Here is a 23,994-nt window from a genome sequence, read left to right as displayed (position 1 = left end):
CTGAAGGTTAATAGAAGTTACCTAGAGTGCAGGTGTGGTGAAGTAGGTGATTCCAGTTCACTTACAATAGTGGTTTGACGAAGTATTGGACCAACTAGACAAAAAGACCTTCCTTCTTTAGAGTCTTCAATGGAAGCCTAGAAGGAGAGAAGGGTATTGTACCCCTCGGATGAAGATGAACTAAGATTTAAGATTGGAAAGAGAAGGAATCAATAGGTATATGCATAATATAGTAATAACCATTAGCTTATTGGTGTCTTGTTTTCAACAGTGGTAATATAAAATTAGACTTGATAGGCCAATTTTCCTTTCCAAACTTCAATTTTATGTTCATTTCCATTCATGAAATAAATACTACGTGAAAGAGTATACTTCACGTACACAATTTAAACAATGAATTTTTGGTTTTCTTTATTTCTACCATAAGCACCATCATCGTGCTACATACAAGCCCCATAATCTCATGAATGTTTGAAATATGAGAAGTATATATGGTAAGTGATAAGTAATTTCTTCTGTGCCATTAAAAAAAAGTAATTTCTTCCATGGAAAAAAGTAGAACCCACTTGCGATTCATAAGAATTGATCTATCGACTAACAAATCATAATAAATTAGAGTGGATAAGGAAAATCACCCTGCACTTTTTTTTTTTTGTAATCTTTCAAATGAACTATATAAAGGTGTTCAATGAGAGGGAAAGGCTAACAATAAATTGTCTCATATAAACTTTTTTATATTGTTGTTAGTTTATGACAAATGTTAATTAGTGTTTAAAACACTAATCAAGGGAATGGAAATTAGAAAATGAATATTATATAAATGTAAAAAGTATTCCATAATAATATTTTAAGTAATTTAAAATATTTAGCATATAACACTTCTTATTTCTTGATTAGTGTCTTTAGTATACTAATTAATTATAGCTTTCTCTATAGAATAGTTATTGATAATTAAAAGATTTTTTTTATAATATCATTCAATTATAAAATATTTTCGTATGATAAATTAATTAATTTTTATAATAATTATGTCAAAAATTATATTAAGAATGATTTTTAATTGATTGATAATTTAAAAACTTTTCAAGCTATATGTCTATTAAACCTTTCATTGTATCATCAACTAATAATATTTTGATTTATGGAAAATATTATTTGATGATATTTTCATCGATGGACTTAAAAAATAGTTTACACAACCAACCATTTTTTACAACATATAATAAATACTCATAAAAGAGAATTTTTTTTGTGGGTGTGTCATGTGTGTAGGAGGGTTTGTTAACCACAGGCTCGAAGCTGTTAGGCCATGATGGAAACAGTTGTTCATGTCCAAGAATAAACTCCATGGACCTGTGTGGTAGGCTTGACATAATTGGGCTTATTAAATACCAATTACACACATGACATTTGTTTTATGAATTTCTTTATTTGAATTCTGTATCTTTTATCATATTTTGAAAAATTCATTTCAAAATATAAATTTAAATATTGGAATGGACATTTCAAAATATAATGAAAGACTGGATTAAAAAAGGAAGTGAAGGATTCAAATGCCCACACACATTTGCATATACCATGACTTTCCATCTTCAAATTCTCTACACTCCATTTCCCTTCCCCTTTGTTCAACTAAGAAAACGTATATTCCTGCATTGAAAAAGAAAATTGAGTCAAAAGCAATTCCAAAAGTTGCGTTTCAACAAAACTACTTTGGACCAATGACCGACAAGAGAAGCATCTACCCTATAACATCACTATTTGGTAATTGGTACAGCAAGATCTAAATTTCTTTGAGGGCCATATAGGCCACCCCATCATATAAACATTTGACGAAAATATCCAAATTAGAACACTTAATAAGCAAGAGTAATGATGATTAATGATGCCCACATCAGCAAAATTTCTTTAAACAAATGGAACAAGAAAAAGAATGATGAACAAAGCTTGGTTGGAAAGCCACGCTTGTGTTAGGCTTTTTCCTATGCTTCAAGGCCCCGCCACCACACCACATGACATGACCCTTTTCTCATGTGAATGAACCATAGGCCAAAAAATGTGGCACCACCCTTAACCGTCCCACAAGGGAAAAATAAAAGAGATAAAATAAAATAAAATCTTGCAGCCTTGTTTTCTAACCGCCCTTCAATTTCATGATTCTAGATACACAGAATGATAGATGGTAGTATTTTTGTTAGTAGTTACACTTCAAGTTCTGAAAGCACCAAGGGTGACAAAAAGTTATTTTTGGATGGTGGAGACATACATAAAGTTAGAAAACTTGGGGCCCCATTGGCCTTCACTATGCCAGGTGGAATCCCTTGTGTGGATCAACTTTCACAATCTTCTTTTTTTTCTTTCTTTTGGGCATCTTTAATATGAGAGCCTTCCTTCAACTCAATTGACATTTGACTTTGGACATAGTGGAATAACGTATGAAATAGAAATTGATGTAATGCTCTCTTTTTGCCTAAACAATATACCAACACTCCATTGTTCCAACTTGTCATCTCTGCCCGCAATATGTAAATTCTAGCTTTTTGTAGTTCAGTTTCTATACATTGTTAATTTAAAAAGTTTCAAACTATTAACTAAATAAAAATCATTATAAGTTTAAATTTAATTATTATAAGTCTTATTTTATTAGGTAAAAAAAGTCAATAAACTTATCACATGTACTAATTTGTAATTGATTGATAGCATAAAAACTCTTTATTGTTGATGTATAAAATATTTTCTTCAAGTATCTTCCATATAATTTAATTGTGCTTAAAGATCGGTCAAATTTAAAATGTAATTGTCCCTCTCCTTAAGAAATGAAATCATGGTTTGCTACTTTATGAGAATTAATCCCTTCTTTTTTTGGTCTAGACCAAGGTATCTTCCATGGAAGGTAATTCTGTTTGAGTCGGGATAAGATGATTGTTATAAACGATAAAATTCTCTAAGTATTTAATTTAGTTGCATATCCAGGCTTCAAAGTTGAGATCACTTATTAAATTGAAATAATCCTACATCAATTAATTCATGTGCTCGGTGATTAATCTATTCTTTTTAATTGATGTTGAATATATTCACCTTATATAATAATATATAATTAATCATGCATGAATATTTAGCATGTGTAAGAAAGGTAACTATATAGGATAGTAATTACTATAAATCTATATTAATGACATATGACAATTGACAAGTAACACCAGCTGTGTATGCTACTAGTACTACCCACCATAACACCAAATAATACACACCTGGCCAGACAATAACAAAACTACTATTAAAAACCAAAATTGTATAACATGCACCAAAAACACAAATTATTCAAAATTATCAAGCTGGACGGTGGTTCATTCTCCGTATGGCTGAAGCAACATGGCCCCACTTTTGTGTGATCATGTTGCAGGCTGCAGACACATGAAATTGAATAATCTTTTGTAACAATAATTATTATTTTTCCTCACACATTTTTTCTGGGTCTTCTGTTGGTGCCAAGTCAGCATCTGTCGTGGAAGGAGCTAAAAAAATAAATAGTACATGGGACTATGAGAGGGAAGAAAAAGGTGGTAAGGTGAGGCCTTTAGCTTTAAAAAGTTGTTAACCACCCTGGCATATTTTCCCTATGCCTTTGTTTTTCCTTTTGAACATTCCTTTCTGCTTTCTGAAAAACTCTTCAATACACAACACCAGCATTTTTTAAGATACAATACAACAACACCACCCTTTTTATTGCATCCACCAAAAACTCTCTCCTTAATAAGCATTCATTTTCATTCATCTTGGTTGTCTAGTTCCACAAGCCACCATTTTGAGTTTCATGATAAGAAGAGTTTAGTGGTAGTAGCAGCATCATGGTGAGAATCTGAAGAAAGAAAAGAAAAAAATGAGTTTTCTTTTGTGTTTTTGTTGGTTGTTGTTGTTGATCCTTCCCACTTTTTTTTGGTGTCCGATCATGTGTGTTAACAATTACACCTTTTCTTGCCTTGTTGCGATTGGTTCAGGGAACACCTGTGAACATCATCGTTGGATCACAGGTTTGGGTTGAGGATCCTGAGGATGCATGGATTGATGGTGAGGTGACACAAATCAAAGGCAAAAATGCCACCATCATTGCCACAAATGGGAAAACTGTAAGCCTTTTTACTTGATCATGAAATTGGACTAATGAAAGTGTTGCCATTCATTGGTGAAACACTTGGAAATTTGATTAGAATTGTTCAATTTCATAGATGCAGAAATTTGCTTTTTGACTAGAATGGCATAGCTACTTTGGATCTGAATGATGGAAATGCAATAACTTGTAGAAAGAATTATATAGGATGATCCATCAACTGTAATTTTAATTCTTTTTGTTCTTTCACTGGATTTTTCTTAACCAAAGTATTGTGTGAAGTTAAATTTATAATATTATGTGATAATGCTAAAACTTGACCAGTATTTGTTCTTAGCCTGGTAGCAGAGAAAAGATAGGTAGAAAAAATAACAATACAACACCAAGGTGAAATTTCATCACAAAGGCTGCAGCCACAATTTTCACACTCACCACCAATTTAGAATCACTGGGAATTTAAGTAACAACACATTCTTATTAAGAAAAACGATCCCTCAACTGTAATTATTTTAAATAAGATTTCCAAATACAGTATAATTAAGCATTAACTAGTTACACAAATAAGATTTCCAAAGATAGGTGATTTTAGGAGAATTGATTCAGTTTTACGAGGTGATAAAGAAGCAACTATTTGTAGCTTTAAATTGTTTACGTTTTTAATGTGCATTGCATGGTTTCAACGTGAAACCAAACACACTATATTGAATCAAGCGCTTATCACTGGGCCAAAAGCTTTTCTTGTAATTGATAGTCAAGTCAACTTTTTTCCTTTTTTTTCTAAAAAAAAGAACTTAAGCTCACAAGCTTAAGAATTGTAATTTAATTGGATTCTGACACATCTCAACCTTGACTAGCCAGAATGATGGCCTAAAGTCAACAATCCCCCTCCCAGCATTGTTACTTGAAGTACAAGCATAGAGAAGCATATAAAACTAAACATTAGCAATGCCCTAAATTTCAGGTGGTGGCAGAAATTTCAAGCATATACCCCAAAGATACAGAGGCACCACCTGCAGGAGTTGATGACATGACCAAGCTAGCATACCTTCATGAGCCAGGAGTCCTGCATAACCTTGCAACTCGTTTTTCTCTCAATGAGATATATGTGAGTGACAACCAGTTAATCAAATTTCCATTCTTAATATATGCGATAGAAAAATTATATAAGTAAAAGAGAGAGAAAAATCTGACAAAAATAAATGAAATAAACAGACATATACAGGGAATATCTTAATTGCAGTGAATCCTTTTCGAAGACTGCCGCATTTGTATGACATCCATATGATGGAGCAGTACAAAGGAGCAGCATTTGGAGAGCTTAGTCCTCACCTTTTTGCTGTAGCTGACACATGTTACAGGTATATTCACATCAATGTAGAAATATATTTGGCACAAGTAAACTTGGAAAACAAATTGATTATAGAGTTGACTCAGTTAAATGTGTCAGGGCAATGATAAATGAAAATGGAAGCCAATCCATTTTGGTAAGTGGAGAGAGTGGAGCTGGTAAAACTGAGACAACGAAAATGCTCATGAGATATCTAGCATTCATGGGGGGTAGATCTGCTACAGAAGGAAGAACTGTAGAACAACAGGTTTTGGAGGTGAGTTTGAACTACCCATAAATTGTTACTTGGTTAACTCAAAATAAGGTATATGCAGTGACATTTTCACTTCTGCAGTCAAATCCAGTGTTGGAAGCATTTGGAAATGCCAAAACTGTCAAAAACAACAACTCAAGGTAAGTTGCCTAGATATTTTCTCAGGTCACATTTTCTATAACAATTCTCATTTTAGTTGATCTAATAAAATCATTGGAGTTTGTGGCAGTCGTTTTGGTAAATTTGTTGAAATTCAATTTGACAAGAATGGGAAGATTTCTGGAGCTGCAATCCGTACATATCTCCTCGAAAGATCACGAGTTTGCCAGGTCTCTGATCCAGAGAGAAACTACCATTGCTTTTACATGCTTTGTGCAGCACCACCAGAGGTGACCATTCTATAATTATCCTGAAAGGATTTCAGCAACATACATTTACCTCACAAAATCTAATAGTTAAAAGTTTCTTAATAGGATGTCAAGAAGTACAAGTTAGGGGATCCAAGGCAATTCCACTATCTTAATCAATCAAACTGTTATCAAGTATCGAATGTGGATGATGCAAAAGAATACTTGGAGACCAGAAATGCAATGGATATTGTAGGCATTAGCCAAGAAGAGCAGGTATTGGACCAGTGCATAAGTGCATCACATTCAATTGAAGCAGTGATTTGATTTTATCCAAACATTTGATCAAATAAAATTTCCCTTCACAGGATGCGATCTTCCGTGTGGTAGCCGCAATCCTCCATCTTGGAAATGTTGACTTTGTCAAAGGGAAAGAAGTTGATTCTTCCAAATTGAAAGATGATAAATCACTCTTCCACCTCCAAACAGCCGCAGATTTATTCATGTACAAGCTTTGATCCCCCTAACTGTGTAATTCCTATGCTTCAACTTTGGTGTCTCTTACCATGTTTATGTCCAGGTGTGATGCGAAAGCACTGGAAGACTCACTTTGCGAGCGTGTCATTGTAACTCCTGATGGTAACATTACCAAACCTCTTGACCCAGATGCAGCTGCTTTGAGCCGAGATGCCTTGGCAAAGACTGTCTACTCCAAATTGTTTGATTGGTAAAAACAAACTAACCAATTACACCAACATGTAACTAACCTAATTCAGTATAGGACGTTGAAAATTCAAAACCATTGATGTCTAGGAAACATACTAGTCCTTAATAACCTTATTCATAATACATTACTAAATCTTCTTTGAATTGAAGTGTTTTGCTTTTATAGCTCCTATTCAACAAACATACTTTCAGTTTTGAGACAAGGAGTGACAAATTCTAAATGCATTCTTCTAATCTGGCAGGATTGTGGACAAGATTAACAGTTCAATTGGTCAAGATTCCAATGCAGTAAGCATAATAGGAGTCCTTGATATTTATGGATTTGAAAGCTTCAAAATCAACAGGTAAACAGCATAATTATTACAAGTCAGAACTACAGTTTCTACATCTCTATTTATAATCTCATCTGTTCTCCTTTTACAGTTTTGAGCAACTATGCATCAACCTAACGAATGAGAAGTTGCAACAACATTTTAATCAGGCAAGGTTATAACTTCTAAATACAACTTGAACATCATTATTAATGCAAATAATAATATAGAAATGCATTTGTTTCAACAGCATGTATTCAAGATGGAGCAAGAAGAGTACACAAAGGAGGAAATCAATTGGAGCTATGTAGAATTTGTGGATAATCAGGATGTTCTCGATCTTATTGAGAAGGTAGTCAGAGACTTATTAATCATCATTGCTTGTGAAAGGCTTTTTCTACCAGATAAAATTGTGAAAATATTTATATGTCCTGCATGCAGAAACCAGGGGGAATTATTGCTCTTCTTGATGAAGCCTGGTATGTCATTTCTTACTCAAAAAACTGTGAACATATTAAAATGACAAAACAGATAAACATATTTGCTTATAATATGCCTGCAAAAGAATTCCTCAATACAGGAGAACATGGTGGGAGAACTTGCTTTGACAATTTTATTTCCTTGCTAAATAGGAAGCAAAAGTTATATAATAGTTGAAATTTTAATTATATTCTTGTTTTCTGCAGCATGTTCCCTAAATCAACTCATGAGACTTTTGCACAAAAGATGTACCAGACATATAAAGGACACAAGCGCTTCAGCAAGCCAAAACTTTCTCGAACAAATTTCACAATTAACCATTATGCTGGAGATGTAAGCTTGAGAAAACTCTAAAATTTTACTCGTCCATCCACTCAGAAAATTAAAACTACTAATTTATTGTCATGGAACCTTTTGATGCACAGGTCACATATCAAGCAGATTATTTTCTTGATAAAAACAAAGATTATGTTGTAGCAGAGCATCAAGCTCTTTTATGTGCTTCCAAGTGTTCATTTGTTGCTAATATCTTCCCTCCTTTACCAGAGGAGACATCAAAGCAATCAAAATTCTCTTCCATTGGTTCACAATTTAAGGTAAACCAGTACAATTTCAACATTGAAAAATTGGCCAGTTCCATCTATTTCTAGAAATAATCAACCCATGAATTTCTTCTGAATCAAATCTTAATACACAGCAACAACTGCAATCTCTCATGGAGACACTGAACACAACAGAGCCGCATTACATAAGATGTGTGAAACCAAATACAGTTCTGCAGCCAGGAATCTTTGAGAACTTCAATGTCTTGAACCAACTAAGATGTGGGGTAAGTTTAATTTTCATATTATCTCTGAAATGTATGGTGATTCAGCGAATCTGAGAAAGTTTCCCACCAATAAAATTCACATCACAACCCTTTCAGGGAGTACTTGAGGCAATAAGGATTAGTTGTGCTGGATATCCAACAAAAAGGACATTTGAAGAATTTCTTGATCGCTTTGGAATGCTAGTTCCTGATGTCCTTGATGGGTATAGATTATTCTAGTCTACAAGAAAATGGAAATGAAATGATTTTTTTTCTTTTTCTTTTTCTTTTTACTTATATTGCATTCACACACCTTCAAGAAAATAGAGCAAGAAGCATGAATCAAAGATGTAATGCAATTCTTTTTGGCTAAACTTCTTAAAGCATCACTTGACAATAACAAATCAGAACAATCAATGTAGCAGCTCATATTATAGAGAATCAATTCAGGATCACTTGAAAATAAATATCATATCTATATCTCTTATTGTCAAGTCCTATAAAATATAAGTTAAGCTTCATACACCCATATGTTAAATAATGCTTTCTTCTGTGCAGCTCTGATGAGAAAAAGGCATCTATGGCCATCTGTGATAAGATGGGTTTAAAAGGCTATCAAGTAAGTCCATGCATGGAAAAAGATGTCATATGGAAGCAAAAGGAATGATTGTCCATAAAATTTCAGGAATTTGTGTTATAATCACTAATGCTTTTTCCTCTTGATGTTTCAATCAGATGGGGAAAACAAAGGTATTTCTCAGAGCTGGTCAGATGGCTGAATTAGATGCACGACGAGCCGAAGTCTTAGCTAAAGCGGCCAAACTCATACAGAGACAAATCCGAACACATTTAACGAGAAAGGAGTTTATCACCTTGAGAAAGGCCACTATTCATATCCAAAAGATTTGGAGAGGTCACATTTTTTCACCAAAAAGACTTGCATTTTTAGTCATGTCCTTCTTTTTCTTAAGTGCATCATTGTTATGGTTCTGTTCTGGAAATAACAGGAGTTTTTATTTTGTTGGCTTTATTTTTTCAGCTAAACTTGCACGTAAACTCTATGAGAATATGAGGAGGGAAGCAGCTTCTATCAGGATACAGAAACACGTGCGTGCACACAGAGCAAGAATGAATTATACAACGTTACAAGCATCAGCTATAGTTATTCAATCAGGTTTGAGAGCATTAGCAGCAAGAAATGAATATAGGTACAGAAGAAGAACAAAGGCTTCAACAAAAATTCAGGTAAATACATCTGTAGAAAGAATATCTAACACTAACATAGATCATGATTCATGACATGCTTAATGAAAAAATTTGGAATCCAAAATATGATTTTTCATTGAAAAATTCATCAAAGTTTCATCAATAAAAACTTGGAATCTACTTTAGATACTTTAGATGAGTCTGACAGTATGCATAATAGGAAATTACATATCTTCTCTTTTATATTGATAATTTTAATTATTTCATTTCATGTTACAGACACAATGGAGAAGAGCCCAAGCTCTTTCTGGTTACAAACAGCAGAAGAAAGCAACTGTTGCACTTCAATGTCTATGGAGAGCTAAAGTAGCAAGGAAAGAGCTCAGAAAGCTTCGGATGGTAACTTCTATTTTTATGTATCATTTTCTATAATTTAATGCCAATTATTTTAGCATATCTACAAGAAAAAAATGTTTCAAAAGTAGAGCCATGGTAACAATTTTAAGTTGCTTTGCAGGCTGCAAGAGAAACTGGGGCACTTAAGGAAGCAAAGGACAAGTTGGAGAAGCGTGTTGAGGAGCTTACATGGCGACTGGATATTGAAAAGCACATGAGGGTAGAGAATTTCAACTAGTTCTCCTTGATAAATACCAAACGGATTCAAATGAAATATTAATGCCAGTAAAATTGAACAGCATAATTATCAATCAGAATAAGCTTTTTTGTAACAGTTTTTAATCAGTTATTAATTCAGTGCACACTATTCAAGATAGTAGTGAAAAAAAAAACCTTGATTCTTTCATAAAGCATTTTATCCACCCCATCTAAATCTGGAAAAAATAACTTGCAGACAGATCTTGAAGAAGCTAAAGGGCAAGAGATTGCAAAATTGCAAAATGCTTTACAAGAAATGCAAGGTCAGTTAGATGAAGCCCATGCTGCAATTATACATGAGAGAGAAGCAGCAAAAATAGCAATTGAACAAGCACCACCAGTAATTAAAGAGGTACCTGTTGTGGACAACACAAAGCTAGATTTACTGACAAATAAAAATGAGGAGTTGGAGGTAAATCTAAAACTTTGTCTCCTATATATTTAGAAAATTTTACTTTGAGCATGAAAATGGTGGAACAATCAAATTACATTAAGTAAAAGTTCTGGTAATTTATTAAAGAAAAAGGTAACAGTTCCAGTTTGTTATTGACATGTTACAATAAAAGAAGATTGGCCATTTAGTAGTATCTGAAAAAGTGGTTAACAATGTAGATTTCAAGACCATTCATAGATAAAGAAAGTAGAAACTACCTTATGTAAGAAAACATATGTTTTCACTCATTTTTGGCAAGGTAGTAAACACTGCAAATGCAGCTATAATTATATGGGGCATATAAAGCATACCATGTAACTGGATTTGATTCTGACAGCAATGGTAATCCATCAAATAATATTGTAAAGAGCAGGAGAAAAAGTTAACTTGAAAAGTAAAGATATAAATATTATGCACTGTCACAGTTGCATACAAACAGCTCAGCATATATAAAAACTTTGCAGTTGACACTTTATATGATGACAAATACCTAAATTGAAGTTCTGAAAATACAGACTGAAGTAGAAGAGCTGAAAAACAAGATTAAAGACTTTGAAGAAAGGTTCTCAGAAGTCGAGAACGAGAACCAAGAAAGGCTGAAAGAGGCAGAAGAAGCACAGCTTAAAGCAACACAACTTCAGGAGACTATTGAAAGGTTGTTAAGTAATAATTAGCCACAATATCTCTTCCACCATAACTGGCATTGACCATCTATTCTTTATTACTCCAGATTAGAATTGAGTTTGTCAAACCTTGAGTCTGAGAACCAGGTTCTATGCCAGAAGGCTTTGGAAGAATCAAAAAATGAAGAACTCTTTGAAGAGATCAAAATGTAAGATCTAATATATTATTCACATCATTTTTAATATTTCTATGTTTCAGTGATATTTAGCTGCCATGGACAATTACTAGAGCATGGCTGCAGTTGAGTGTAGCTAATAAAAACTTTATGTGCATATTTGAGGTCCCTTCATTTAGGGTTAGATGTTTTGATGGACACAACTCCCTTAGCAAAAGAGGATACACAAATGGTACACCAAAATGAGCCTGGTGTAGGTCCAGTATTTGTTCATGAAATAGATTTTAAAAAATCAGATGATAACAACATAACTATGGATATTATGATAAACTGTTCCTTCCTTTCATTTTATAAGTTTTTAATTCACTGCATTTATATGGTTACTTTGCATTTGGTACCTTCTGTAGGTAATGAAGTAAATAGTTTCAGGGAAGATTGAAAATTTTTCAACAAATAAATTCAACTCCATAACACAAGCCATAATATGCTTCTCTGTTGTGCTACTTATGTGGCTTACACATCACTAATGGCACTAAACTAAAAATAAATTTAGGAAGTAATAGAATTGTGTAAGAGCCATGTCCAAGAGTGTGGCCTTTTAGTAGTGACCTATTTGTCCAAAGATATCTATGCTCTTTAAACTCATGGCCCTCTTGATTATATACCTCCTTAAAATTGTTTCATGTCTGTTCTAACCTTTTATAACCATTTTTTGTGTTTGTCCTGGCCCTTTCCTTTTATTTTGGGCCTTTTAATTTTTTTGGCTAGTCTCTTTTTTAATTTTTTTAGGCTTTTAAGTTCCAAGTGAGAGCCTTTAGCTTGAATAGCCTATTTGTCCAAAAATATCTAGGCACTTCAGGCTCAATGTGGGACTTATTCTCTAATAGGAAGGAATAAAGAAGCATAAAACTGAAAGTAACATATACATGCCATTAAAATAGTAAAATTTTCATGTTGTCTCTAGCCTCAAGGATCAGATAGCAAATCTAGAATCAGAGAATGAATCCCTACGGAGGCAGGCAGCGGCTGTTGCTTTCGAGCAGAAAGTTCATCCAGAAAAAATAGAATCAGACCATTCAGCAGCTTCTTTGGAGCAGAAAGTTCAACCAGAAAAAATAGAACCAGGCCATTCAGCAACTGCTTTAGAGCAGAAAGTTAATCCAGAAAAAATAGAACCAGTCCATTCAGCAACTGCTTTGGAGCAGAAAGTTCATCCAGAAAAAATAGAACCAGATCATTCAGCAGCTGCTCTAGAGCAGAAAGTTCATCCAGAAAAAATAGAACCAGACCATGAAGTTGCTGTTGCAGAGAAAATGCAAGTGCAACCAAGAGTTATTGCAGATAATATGACTTCACAAATCAAGGTATGCTACTGAAAGTTTTTCCTTTTAGAATTATTTCACTATGTATCATTTATCTTTTATGATGTTGCAGAATTTGGATAATGGAAGTTCAACCGAGGAAGAATGGCAAGCAAGAAAAGTATTTTAGAATTTACCTCATTTCTTCTTTAAGAATTCCTGGCTATGTAATCAATAACAGTATGTTAATTTCAAATAAAAAATTGTGTTTACAGGAACCGAGAGCACCAGTCTTCTTGCTTACTAAACAAAGATCACTCACAGATAGGCAACAGGTATGTCTTAAAGACAAGACCAAGTCAGGGAAAGTCATGCAGTTTCACACAAATATATATGGTGCTTACAGTTTCCATATCTCTTATAAACAGGAAAGTCATGATGCACTGCTCAAGTGTCTTACGGAAGATAAGCGATTTGAGAAAAACAGACCAGCTGTTGCTTGTATTGTATATAAATCACTTCTTCATTGGAGATCCCTTGAAGCAGAAAAGACTCATATTTTTGATAAAATTACACATGCTATCCGATCATCTATAGAGGTAGTATTCTGCAAGAACTTTAGTACATTGACAAAGATTAAGGAATTCTAAATAAAACATCATCATTTCAACCTAAATGTAATCACTCATATTATTGTGTGAAAGTAACTTGGATTTTATGTTCTGGCAGAGTCAAGAAGGAATCCATGATCTAGCCTACTGGCTTTCAACAACATCAACACTTCTGTTTTATCTACAATGTACAATGAAGGCCAGCAATACAACTAAGGCAGTGTCACGTAATCGAAACTCGCCCGCCTCTTTGTTTGGCAAAATGGCACAAGTGAGCTTTTCAATAGTGCAAGTTTTCAATGCATTAAATCAATGTTAAAATATAATGGTGCTTGATATGCAAATTCAGGGTTTACGTTCATCTTCAATGGGCTTGGGGATTTCAAGTGGCTACAGTGGAATGGTGGACAAGACAAATGGTCAATCTAAAGTAGAAGCCAAGTACCCGGCAATTCTGTTTAAGCAACATTTAACTGCATATGTTGAGAAGATATATGGAATGATCCGTGATAGTTTAAAGAAAGAGATTAGCCCCTTCTTAAATCTGTGTATACAGGTAAGCATCACATGTTTAAGATCAAACTCCAAAGTACAACAGAAAGTTAGGTATTGGCCGATTTGGTAAATCTTTTATCCCCATTGGCAGGCACCAAGATCCATAAGGACTAGATCAATAAGAGGGTCATCCAGAAACATCCATTCAAATATTGTTGCAAAACAACAGGCATTGCATATGTACTGGAAAGGCATTGTGGACAAGCTAGATACTGCCTTGCGTATATTGTCTGATAACTATGTAAGCATGAATTACTCTCTTAATGTTTGTTTGTCTGGTTTGTACTTATCAGAGAAGATATTTTTCAATATTCTACATCTTGTAACTTCAGGTTCCTCCCATCATAACAAGGAAGATATTTAGTCAGGTTTTCTCATTCATGAATGTCCAGCTCTTTAATAGGTGAACAGAGTTTTCATTCAATTAATTGCACTAAACATCTTGGAGTAGTAAATGCTTATTCAGTTTAATATGAATTCTCATTATGTTTTGAAAACTTTGGTGTTGCAGTTTGTTGCTTCGCCGTGAGTGTTGTTCCTTTAGCAATGGAGAATATTTGAAGGCAGGTTTGCATGAGTTGGAACTATGGTGTCTTAAAGCAACAGACCAGGTAACTTAATAAATTTGCCACAACCTATGCCTAGACTAAAAAGGCAAAAGTGCAAGAAACACATTTCCTACATCTTTTTTATCTTTTGTATTTGGTTTATTTTGCAGTTTGCTGGATCATCTTGGGATGAGCTCAAACACATACGCCAGGCTGTGGGCTTTCTGGTATACTTTCTTGGATCAAGATTAAAGAAAATGCATTCTTTCATTACCCTTTCCTCAATATTCAATTTTTAAAATGTTTTTTTAATGCAGGTTTTGCATCAAAAGACCCAAAAATCTTTGGAGGAGATCACAAATGAGCTCTGCCCGGTAACTTAACTAACTCATCTATCATGGACACACAATGCACATTTAGTATCTTACATAGTTTCTACCTTGAACCTATTTGGATTAAAGTAGATTTTGTCTAACTTTTAGATCTCTATTAAGAATAAGTTTTTACTTTATATTTTAATTATCTAAATAATATATTAAAAGTACCAAGAAAAGAGGATGATTCTAACTCTTATTATTGTAATGTTTTTCTTGTTTATTGTTCTTATATCAGGTGTTAAGTATTCCACAAATATATCGTATAGGAACTATGTTCTGGGATGACAAGTATGGAGCACATGGATTATCTGCAGAAGTAAGTCCTTGTCTCCTCAACCTTGATTAGCTATACTGCTTTTTTGTGTACAGCTTTTCCAACCTTTCAAAATTCATTTGAATATGATGACAAATTGACAATTAGCAAACATTTTTGCTTCAAAATGAATTATAGCTTTCAAAGAAACTAACATGTTTCTGAAGCAAAGAAACTCTGAAACTGGAAGTCAAACTATTACTTCAGTTAAAATATTTCACTTAACAGATTTGCATCATAACTGATTGTTACATTAATGTAGAAAAATGAAAGACAACAAAGGAAGGAGCAATACTTTAAAAAAATATTGATAATCAACCTCCAATAATCAGATTAAAAACTGTAGAGAGATAGTAAACTTTATTGAGGTGGTCCATAAAAATTTAGTTGCATTAGAACGAGTAATCACAAAACAGAAGAAATCATATTTCTATATAGGAAATAGAACCACTCTATTTATATCCTAACATCAAAACTATCAAAACAACTGAGTGGCACATAGTTCCCAACTAGAGTACATGCAGCAAGAATTAATACAACAGGCATGCATTAAATTAATTACAATCATAACTTCATTTTGCATTAGATGACCTCATCACACATGATAACAAAGATCTTGAAAATCTTTTTTTCCCCTTCCGACTATTGTTTTTACAGGTCATTAGCAGAATGAGAGTGATTATGACAGAAGACTCAATAAACATACACAACAGCTCATTCCTTCTAGAGGTGGATTCCAGGTAATTAACTATTAACATGCTTCTAGACCTATTCCCCTTTTTTCATTCCAAATCCAAAGTCACTTCTTAGTCAATAGAAACACATTTTGCTGATAGAATTTTGCACTGGTTTCTTTTACAAAACTCAGCATACCATTCTTAATGGAGGAGATGTTCCGGTCAATGAGTGACATCCGCCTATCAGACATGGATGTGGATCCACCACCAATCCTCAGGCAAAGATCTGACTTCCAATTCTTGTTGCAACAAATGGATAGTGACTCTCAGTGAGCTAGTGAAAGTTTGGTGCTGATATTAGTTATAGTTTCTGATTTGTATTGATTTAATTTGGGTTTGGTGTGGAGAGAGTAATTGAGTGGTGAGGTGAAGAATTGTAATTAGTTTATTTATTCTAATTTTTTACATTTGTTTTTGGGAAGATCCCAATTTTGTTGGTTATTCTTGTAAGGCTTCTTGTCAAGGAATGCCACAGCGAATTTTGCCATTGTTGTATGAAGTTACTTCAAAAAGTAATGAAATGAAGGAAAGTTTGGCTTTAGTTCACTGTAGTAAAATTTAACAAGATATTGATCCAGAAGATCACTTTAGTCTGTTAGAATTTGTCCAATGGAAGAAAAAGAATATGAAACCTATTAGAAGGGAGCAATTCTGGATCTCATATATAAGAGTTCCCAATGAAAATATTTATACTTGTGCTTTCGGCTCATCATCAGTAAGGATACACGACCAACCCAACTAAAGCTTATGCTTTAGGCTCATCAGCAAAAAAAAATATTTTGTATAAGTATTTATAAAATAAAAAGGATCTCATATGTTAATAAAAAAAGTCACATATGTTAGTAAAAAGTCCAACATATTTAAAATAAAAAATTTCTTTTAAAATTTGCGTTAGATTTTTCTTATTTTTTTTTTCAACTAAAAAAGGTCTTGCTTATTTTTGGGTCGGCACCGAAAGGATACAACAGTCATTTTATCCATCATCACAAGACTTGTAACCTTTTACTTAGTACTACATGTATACGGAAGGTAAATTATTTTTCCAAAAACTAATTAAATGCACATTTGGGAATAGCTTGGGGATTTAATGTGCTCGAAACGAGCATAAATAAGCATTCAGTAACAAATAAAAATATCAGGAGCACGAAGTGAAAGCCCATGCTTTTTCAACTTAAGCCAGAAAGAGGAAGAGCTACAAATTATATATAAAAAAATTAAGTCGATTCCAATTTTATTAGACGTCCAAGAAGGGATAAACTTTAGCTGAGGCTAAGATATTATAAACTACTTGCAAATTGTGTATCAAGCGATGTGGGACTTGTACTGATGCAACAGCGGATCTCTTCAAGTTACAAGTCTAAGATCAAAAGCAGATTTTCTGAGTGGAATGCAGAGAAGAAGATGCAAACTCCCTGTAAAGGAAGGAGCAGCAAAAATTTGGTAAAGTAAAAAGTGAAAAAGGGCAATTTACTATTGTTTTTACTGTGGTTATCATAAGAGTAGGTAGTGATTATCATAATTTAAAATAAAATTTAATTAATCTAAAGATAATAATAATTTAACAAAGTTTATAAAATCTAAAAAAAGAATAACCTCACCAGTGTGTAAAGACATCATGTAACAAGAAAGTAAGATTTAAAACCAAAAAAATGAGTTAATTAAGAAAGAAAAATAAGACAACAAGCAGTGAAATTTGTAGATACTTCTATTATCTAACAAGAAAGGTGAAAATAAAAATGCAAAAAGAGGGAAATGATTTGGAATTTGGATATGACTAGTAGGAGTTCTCAGTTGAGTTGACTTATCCCTTAGGATTGGCTTTGACACTGAACCAAAGGAACACAATGAGAGGGTGTGCATTGCCGTTAACCAAATTCGTGCCTCCTCTTCCCCATGTGGCCATTGGAATCAAGTTAAAGCCTTTTACTTTTTCCATTGATTCAACTCACTCTCTCAGCTCAACACCAAAACACCCCCTTTTCCTCTCTACCCATCATCACTCAAAGTCCAATGCACACTTCTCATTTTCTGTTTCTGCCCAACAACAACAACAACAACAAGTAGAAGCCGATGAAGAAGAGAACTTTCAAGTGCTCACAGCTCTCAAAACTGATTACAATGACATACTCATAGTGGACACCCCAAAGTCCAGAATGCTGCTCCTTGATTCATCTTGTACTCCCTTCTCTGTCACTATGTCTGAATTGTGTTTAAAAATTCAAACTTGACTTCATGGGTCATCTGGGTCTGAAAAGTAGTCAACTGGGGTCTTGCATTTCCTTGTAACTGTTTGTAATTTTTTTATTTGTGATCACAGTTTCCTTCAGCAGTTTGCCAAGGGTGGCTGATGTGTCAGAATTTGTGTTTCTCTTGTTGCAGATAGTGTTCACAGCATTCTTTACAAGGAACAAAAATGGACTGGTTCTTACTGGGTGTGTATTCTACTCTGACTTTGTTTTTTTTTTTTTTTTTATTACTGTATGGACGTGTGTTTTATGTGTATGTTCTTTAAAAGTAAAAATCTTTCCCGCTAAAATAATGATATTTGGATTGTTAAGTATGAAAGAAAGTTTAATGTATTGTCAAGAACATTATTTCCTAACTGTGGTTCATATATCAAATTCATGCTCAAATTGATTGTAGGAAGAAGTGTATACAGTTGTGTTCATATTTTGCTTGCAGTTTGTAGACTTGCATTCTCAAGGTTGAGAACTACTACTGTTGCTTTTCATTTAAGTTTTTACTATGTTCAGCTTACCTCATTGATTTGGCGTTGTCATATTTTAAATACAAATTAGTAATCTGACTCCATTGGAGTTTACGAATTGAGAAAATTTGTTGACATAGCTGTATAAGCCCTATATCAATGGTGAGAATGGCACCGTAGGGTACACACCAGCAAATAATTGTCAAGATGATTTTAAACTGGTTTTTAGGCCAAATATATCATGTTTAACAACTGAAAGTTTGTCTTCCATTGTCAGTGATGCAATTTTATTGAAGCACAAACATGGCCTCTGATCTAGTATTCATTTTCTAATGAAACCTATCTAGAATTAAATTAAATCATTTCTCAGCTGAACTAGCGCCATCAGATGGCCATTGAGTCATGTAGTGTTAAATAAAATGTTATTTATTTCATTCTTGTGAATAAAGCTATGCGATATAGTTGATATAGTTAGTAAAACTAATAAAGTATAGATGCAGAAACATGTATAAATGCATAATTACTCAAGGCTAATACAAAACTTCTATGTGGGGTGCCATTGTGCTTAAAGTAATTGCATATTTTAGAATCATTTTCATTTTTATCTTTGGTTGTCATATTCTTTGAGTATTAGGGTGAATACAGGTACATAAGTTCCATCATTCCTAACTTCATTTCTTGAATGTTATGCAACAGCAAGGTACTTTTGTATTTATGTACACATTATTAGATCAATTGTTCATGCCAGGGGTTTCTGAACTTGTTGCATTAAACAGGATGAATTTGCAAGCTTGCCAGTCATTGTTCCAAAAGGTCCCATCGCAATCTTAGGTTTGGTAATTCACTTAATTTTAAGATGTCACTTATTGTCTTGGGGAATTTACAGGATAGAATTTCTAAAATATCAGTGATCTTGTTAGTAATATTATACTACTTTTAAATCCTTCAGGGCGGTGGAACTGCAGCTCACCTGATGCTTGACTTATGGCCTTCACTGCAACTTGATGGCTGGGAGATTGATCAAATTGTAATATAAGCTTCTTTTCTGCAATTATATTTTTCATAAATTTAAATGAAGTTTCTATGGTTTACCCCATTGGCTAGTTGTGGCATCAGTTTCTGTATTAAATTTACATCTTTACTTCATTGATCTATAGTCAATAACATTGGTGAATTCAATGAAACAATGATTTCTTCAGAAACCTGCTTATCAAAATTGAAACTCCATAGTCAGTGATAACTTTCCAGTTAAAACAAAATAAGCAACATCCCATTTCTACTTGTATATGATTGAGGTTTTTAATCTATTATTGAGATGTAAATTTGAATTATGGTGGTACTCTATTGCTTTGGAAATAGAATTCGTTATCAGTCAAACTACCTCTTATGTAGACCCTAGACTTTCTCATAGCTGATCATGGGTAACCAGAAGTGACACCACATGTAGTTGTGGAGATCCCACATTGACTTATTAGATATGGCCAAAGTAGAGCTTATAAGGTCTGGGAATTCTCACCTTCTGAGCTAACATTTGGGGTTGAGTTAGGCCAATTCCAAATCCTCACTTTAAGGTTCTGGTACTGGTCCAATTCAATACACTTCCTATTCTGGCTCTGATCCTGAGTTGAAAAAAAATAGCAATAGTTTGAATGAATTGCTTATTTATTTGTACTCACCATACTGATACTTATATGCATGAAAGAATACATATTGTTTATATTTATAAGAACAATAAATAAGAATTGAACTATGTCCTAGGATCATATGGTTTCTGACACCACATTAAATCCTAGTATTTCCAAGGCTACATTAATTACTATTACTATTTTTATTTTTAATGCATTATAATCAATGTAGGACCTTACAATAGGAAGTAAGGGTGTTTTTCTCAGTAAATACCTATAGAATGAAGAAGAGCTGAGATTATAAAAGGATATTCTAAGATTAGAAATAACAGTAGATTATGAAAGGCCTAAAGGATTTACAAGGATTAACTGGGTTAGCTTGGAAACTCTGTTCTTCATTGAAAGGAAAAGAGAGTGTTGTTTTGATTGTTTTATAATTTCTTTTTCCTTTTTGTTGTGGATATGGATTTAGGGCAGTTCCTTTTCCTGTTTTCCTTTGAAATGTGCTTGTTTTGTGTTTTCCTATAGGGGTTTTGTTTTGTTTTGTTTTCCTCCACTTTGTGATTTCTTTTTGAGGATATCATATCCTTTGTATTTCCCCCTCCTTATCTATTAATGTTTATTTGTTTTCTATATATATTCAAAAAAGTCTTACTAAATCTCAGTACATTCTAGATGGAAAATTTATTTTCTGTTTAAAACAATATGATAAATGCTTTCAATTAAATTTTATTCCTTGTTATCCTACTATCATATTTACTAAATTGATTTGATCCTTGATGCATGCATTCTAACCCATTTTATCTTGAAAAACCAAAACTTTTAGTTGATCGATAAAGCAAGAGATTATTTTGGCCTATCTGATCTGGAAAAGACAACGGACAATGGTGGTGTTTTAAATGTTCATATTGGTGATGTCTTCATTACCTCAGAAGATTTTCACCAAAGATATGCTGGTGAGTTATTCGCATTGCATATTGCCTACTTTAGTATATACCTGGCTGGTTGAAAGTATTTTCTACTACCTATACTTCTGATTAAAAGAAACTCTGTACCTTGTTTGTGTTTTCATCTACTTGTGAAGAAATTAATTGAACAGTGAAGCTCAATTTAATTGAAAACATTGATGCAGCAATGCATGGTTGAATTCATCATTTGGACGCATCTTTATTTATGCAGTATCATACACCATTAAAATAACCTTTTTTCCTCATTTATTTAAAGTGGAGATTATTCTGTTACTGTTGGCCAACTTATATTTGAGCAATTGTCAGGCATTATAGTTGACTTGTTCTCTGATGGAAAAGTTTTGCCTCAGTTGCAAGAGGTATGTACTTTTTACACAAAGACAGGCATGTACTACATCATTTTGAAGTTCTTCTTGGTCAAATGACAGATTGTGTATCTTGTTTTTATCATAATAGTTGTCAAATTTATGCTTCCACCAATAAAAATTATAAAATGGAATTGGCAATTGGCATTTTTTAATGTTTTTACTCAGTCTTGCCAAATTTCTTTAATACTTTAGAATATGGTTCAGGTTTTGCATTTATATGGCATAGAAAGAGAAAAGTTAATGGAATTTGAATACTTATGAGTTCTTCACATGACCATGCACAGGGTTCCACGAAGTTTTTCAAGTGCAGAGTCTTTGTTTGCATCTCTTAACATGATGTTAGGAAATCCTACATCATCTGCCTCAATTCTCAATGTGCAGCTTATATATCTGTTGGACAATTTTACTTAGTATCAATTGGTTTTAAGCTAAAATCTAATATGCTATCAGAACTTATAATTAACAAACAGTTATTTTGGTTCTTCCATTACTTTCCCTATTTCTGTTTCAACATTCTTTTTCTACAACCTGTATAAACTTGAGATGAAACTTTTTTTAAACTGATGATCATGGAGTCATAAAGCAGAAATTAATCCTTAAAATGTTCTAAAGTACAAGTGATTGAGATTGAAAATTTCTTAATTATATACAAGTGAATTCGTGCAGTGATCTGCTTAATTGATTAAGTTGCCTTTTTTCTTGAGAAATCCGAGGACAGTAATAAAAAATTAACTTTTACTGTCTCAAGAAATTGTAGCATTATGTTTCAGAGTTCTTAATGCATTTGGCAGGTTAGTACTTGGTTGGAATTACATGAGAGATTGATGGCCAATGGCCGCTTCATGGTGAATTGTGGTGGTGTTGGTGGGGGGCCAAGTGCCGTGGATGGAAGTACTGATCAAGAAACTTCAAGTGATGAATCATGGTTATTAAATCCAGCATTGCAAGCACTATCCAAAGCGTTTCCTGGACAAGTAATGCTTCTGTTGCTGATGGCATTGGGTTTGTTGTTGTTTCTTTTGCTCCATGCATTACACTATGATAGTACTTTTCTGAACTGATCAGCTCATCAAAACATTTAATCTTTATATGCTATAGAATAGTAGAAAGTAAAAAAATACAAGGTACTTCCTGTGCAGAACGTTTCTGAAATGTATGAACACATTAGATATTGTGCCTGACCCAGATAGCATAAATATACAGGGTTTTAATTCTCAAGTTGATTATGATGCATGGTCCATGGAATAGTGCTGCATTTAGATGGGGAATTGGTGATAGGATATCAACTACCAAGGGTTCTTTGTACCTAAGAACTTTATATTCTGTGGAGATTAAGTTACACTAATGCAAAGAAGAAAGATATTTGCTATCAAATACCTACACTTCTGGTGTAATCTGGCATGCATGATTTGAGATGTGACTCCTCAAGTGAAGTTCAGTGTACCTATCAATGTGTAAAATGCTAAATTAATTTTTTTAATTCAAGTATTTACAAATTTATTTAGAAGAGAGTTTCTATTTCAAGATTAAAAGCCATGTAGGATATCAAGATAAAAAAGCAAAGTAGCAGTGCTGCAATTGTATTAGTGCTCATTGTTTATTATTGGGTCATTTTCAATTTTTAATTTAAAAATTAATTAAATATTGCATTGAAAATTTGTCATTTCTTTTATGAATACCTGTTGCACTGATGCTTACAGTTTGTGTTTTGAATTTCTTAGGTAAGTTGGAAGAGAATGCCAAAGGAAAATGGTGAAAATTTTATGGCACTTACAGGACCTTTGCCTGATCTGGACTCTTGGTCTGCTAGTGTCCCTTCTCCACTGAGCAAAAGTGTGAAGAACTGGAGAACCTTGTGAGCTGGTTTCTAGGATTTGATCTTACCTCTTTACAGCTAATGTAAAATATGTTTTGAAGAGAGAAATGTGAAACAATGTTAGTAGTTACTCAAAATAGTAACTTTCATTCCCATGGGAATCAAGATAGTCACCTTTTATCATGGGAATGTGAAACAAAGTAGGAGTAAATATGAAGATTTTGTATTCCTGTGAATGTTTTTTTTAAAACTTATACCAAACATGGAAATATAATATTTCCAAGCTCACATTCTCGGGAAACCTTTACGATACCATGAAACAAACGCTTCCTTAAAACTCTCATTCCCAACCAATAGTGGTTTTATGTCCAGAAATGGTGACAATAAAATTGAGTTACATATATTATCTTGCAGGTACTACAAAACCAATAGATTAACAGATAAGAGTGATGTTTATAGCTTTGGTGTTGCTCTTTTGGAGATAATCACAAGTCAACCGGTGATAGCAAGGAATCAAGAAAAGATTCATATAAGTCAATGGGTTAGCTCCTTGATGGCAAAAGGAGATATCAAGGCCATTGTTGACTCAGTTAGA

The 23,994-nt window shown here is 33.4% G+C and overlaps 2 protein-coding genes across 3 annotated transcripts; both read left to right on the top strand.

Moving 5' to 3' along the window:
* The first annotated feature begins 3,580 nt into the window (after positions 1-3,580).
* LOC100786418 (myosin-5) lies at positions 3,581-16,456 on the top strand. The gene is made up of 40 exons (XM_006585322.4): positions 3,581-3,851; positions 3,999-4,127; positions 5,070-5,213; positions 5,321-5,466; positions 5,556-5,712; positions 5,791-5,849; positions 5,939-6,098; positions 6,183-6,332; positions 6,425-6,561; positions 6,637-6,783; positions 7,025-7,126; positions 7,206-7,263; positions 7,344-7,445; positions 7,535-7,572; positions 7,780-7,906; positions 7,999-8,169; positions 8,271-8,402; positions 8,499-8,605; positions 8,940-9,000; positions 9,117-9,294; positions 9,421-9,626; positions 9,867-9,986; positions 10,105-10,203; positions 10,438-10,653; positions 11,190-11,329; positions 11,405-11,506; positions 12,438-12,837; positions 12,908-12,955; positions 13,050-13,109; positions 13,203-13,373; positions 13,504-13,656; positions 13,735-13,941; positions 14,032-14,181; positions 14,273-14,343; positions 14,452-14,551; positions 14,659-14,715; positions 14,806-14,862; positions 15,101-15,181; positions 15,836-15,918; positions 16,047-16,456. Exons 1-40 carry the CDS (start codon positions 3,849-3,851, stop codon positions 16,186-16,188), a joined length of 4,971 nt encoding a protein of 1,656 aa, XP_006585385.1. The 5' UTR covers positions 3,581-3,848; the 3' UTR covers positions 16,189-16,456.
* Positions 16,457-17,668: 1,212 nt separating this feature from the next.
* LOC100785365 (probable polyamine aminopropyl transferase) lies at positions 17,669-23,700 on the top strand. 2 transcript variants are annotated; one of them, XM_014779011.3, is made up of 8 exons: positions 17,669-18,090; positions 18,295-18,347; positions 19,399-19,458; positions 19,572-19,649; positions 21,074-21,203; positions 21,522-21,574; positions 22,375-22,585; positions 23,305-23,700. In XM_014779011.3, the coding sequence occupies exons 1-8, from the start codon at positions 17,760-17,762 to the stop codon at positions 23,337-23,339; spliced, it is 951 nt and encodes a 316-aa protein (XP_014634497.1). In that variant the 5' UTR covers positions 17,669-17,759; the 3' UTR covers positions 23,340-23,700. The 2 variants fall into 2 exon arrangements, with proteins under 2 accessions (XP_014634497.1, XP_006585384.1); XM_006585321.3 differs by having other exon boundaries at positions 17,674-18,090; positions 22,375-22,557.
* The last annotated feature ends 294 nt before the right edge of the window (positions 23,701-23,994 follow it).

The sequence above is a fragment of the Glycine max genome, chromosome 8, assembly GCF_000004515.6.
Source record: "Glycine max cultivar Williams 82 chromosome 8, Glycine_max_v4.0, whole genome shotgun sequence".
Taxonomy (NCBI): domain Eukaryota; kingdom Viridiplantae; phylum Streptophyta; class Magnoliopsida; order Fabales; family Fabaceae; genus Glycine; species Glycine max.
Note: the sequence above shows the minus strand (reverse complement) of the source record. Positions and strands in the feature narration are given on the sequence as shown.

Bases quoted from the DNA above. Each gene is read 5' to 3' on its own strand.
- LOC100786418 (XM_006585322.4), top strand. The intron at 7,907-7,998 runs GTAAGCTTGAGA...TTTGATGCACAG, and splicing joins TTAACCATTATGCTGGAGAT to GTCACATATCAAGCAGATTA. The intron at 14,344-14,451 runs GTGAACAGAGTT...TTGGTGTTGCAG, and splicing joins AATGTCCAGCTCTTTAATAG to TTTGTTGCTTCGCCGTGAGT.
- LOC100785365 (XM_006585321.3), top strand. From the start codon at position 17,760: ATGAGAGGGTGTGCATTGCCGTTAACCAAATTCGTGCCTCCTCTTCCC. The intron at 18,348-19,398 runs GTGTGTATTCTA...TGCATTAAACAG, and splicing joins AATGGACTGGTTCTTACTGG to GATGAATTTGCAAGCTTGCC. The intron at 21,575-22,374 runs GTATGTACTTTT...TGCATTTGGCAG, and splicing joins TTTTGCCTCAGTTGCAAGAG to GTTAGTACTTGGTTGGAATT.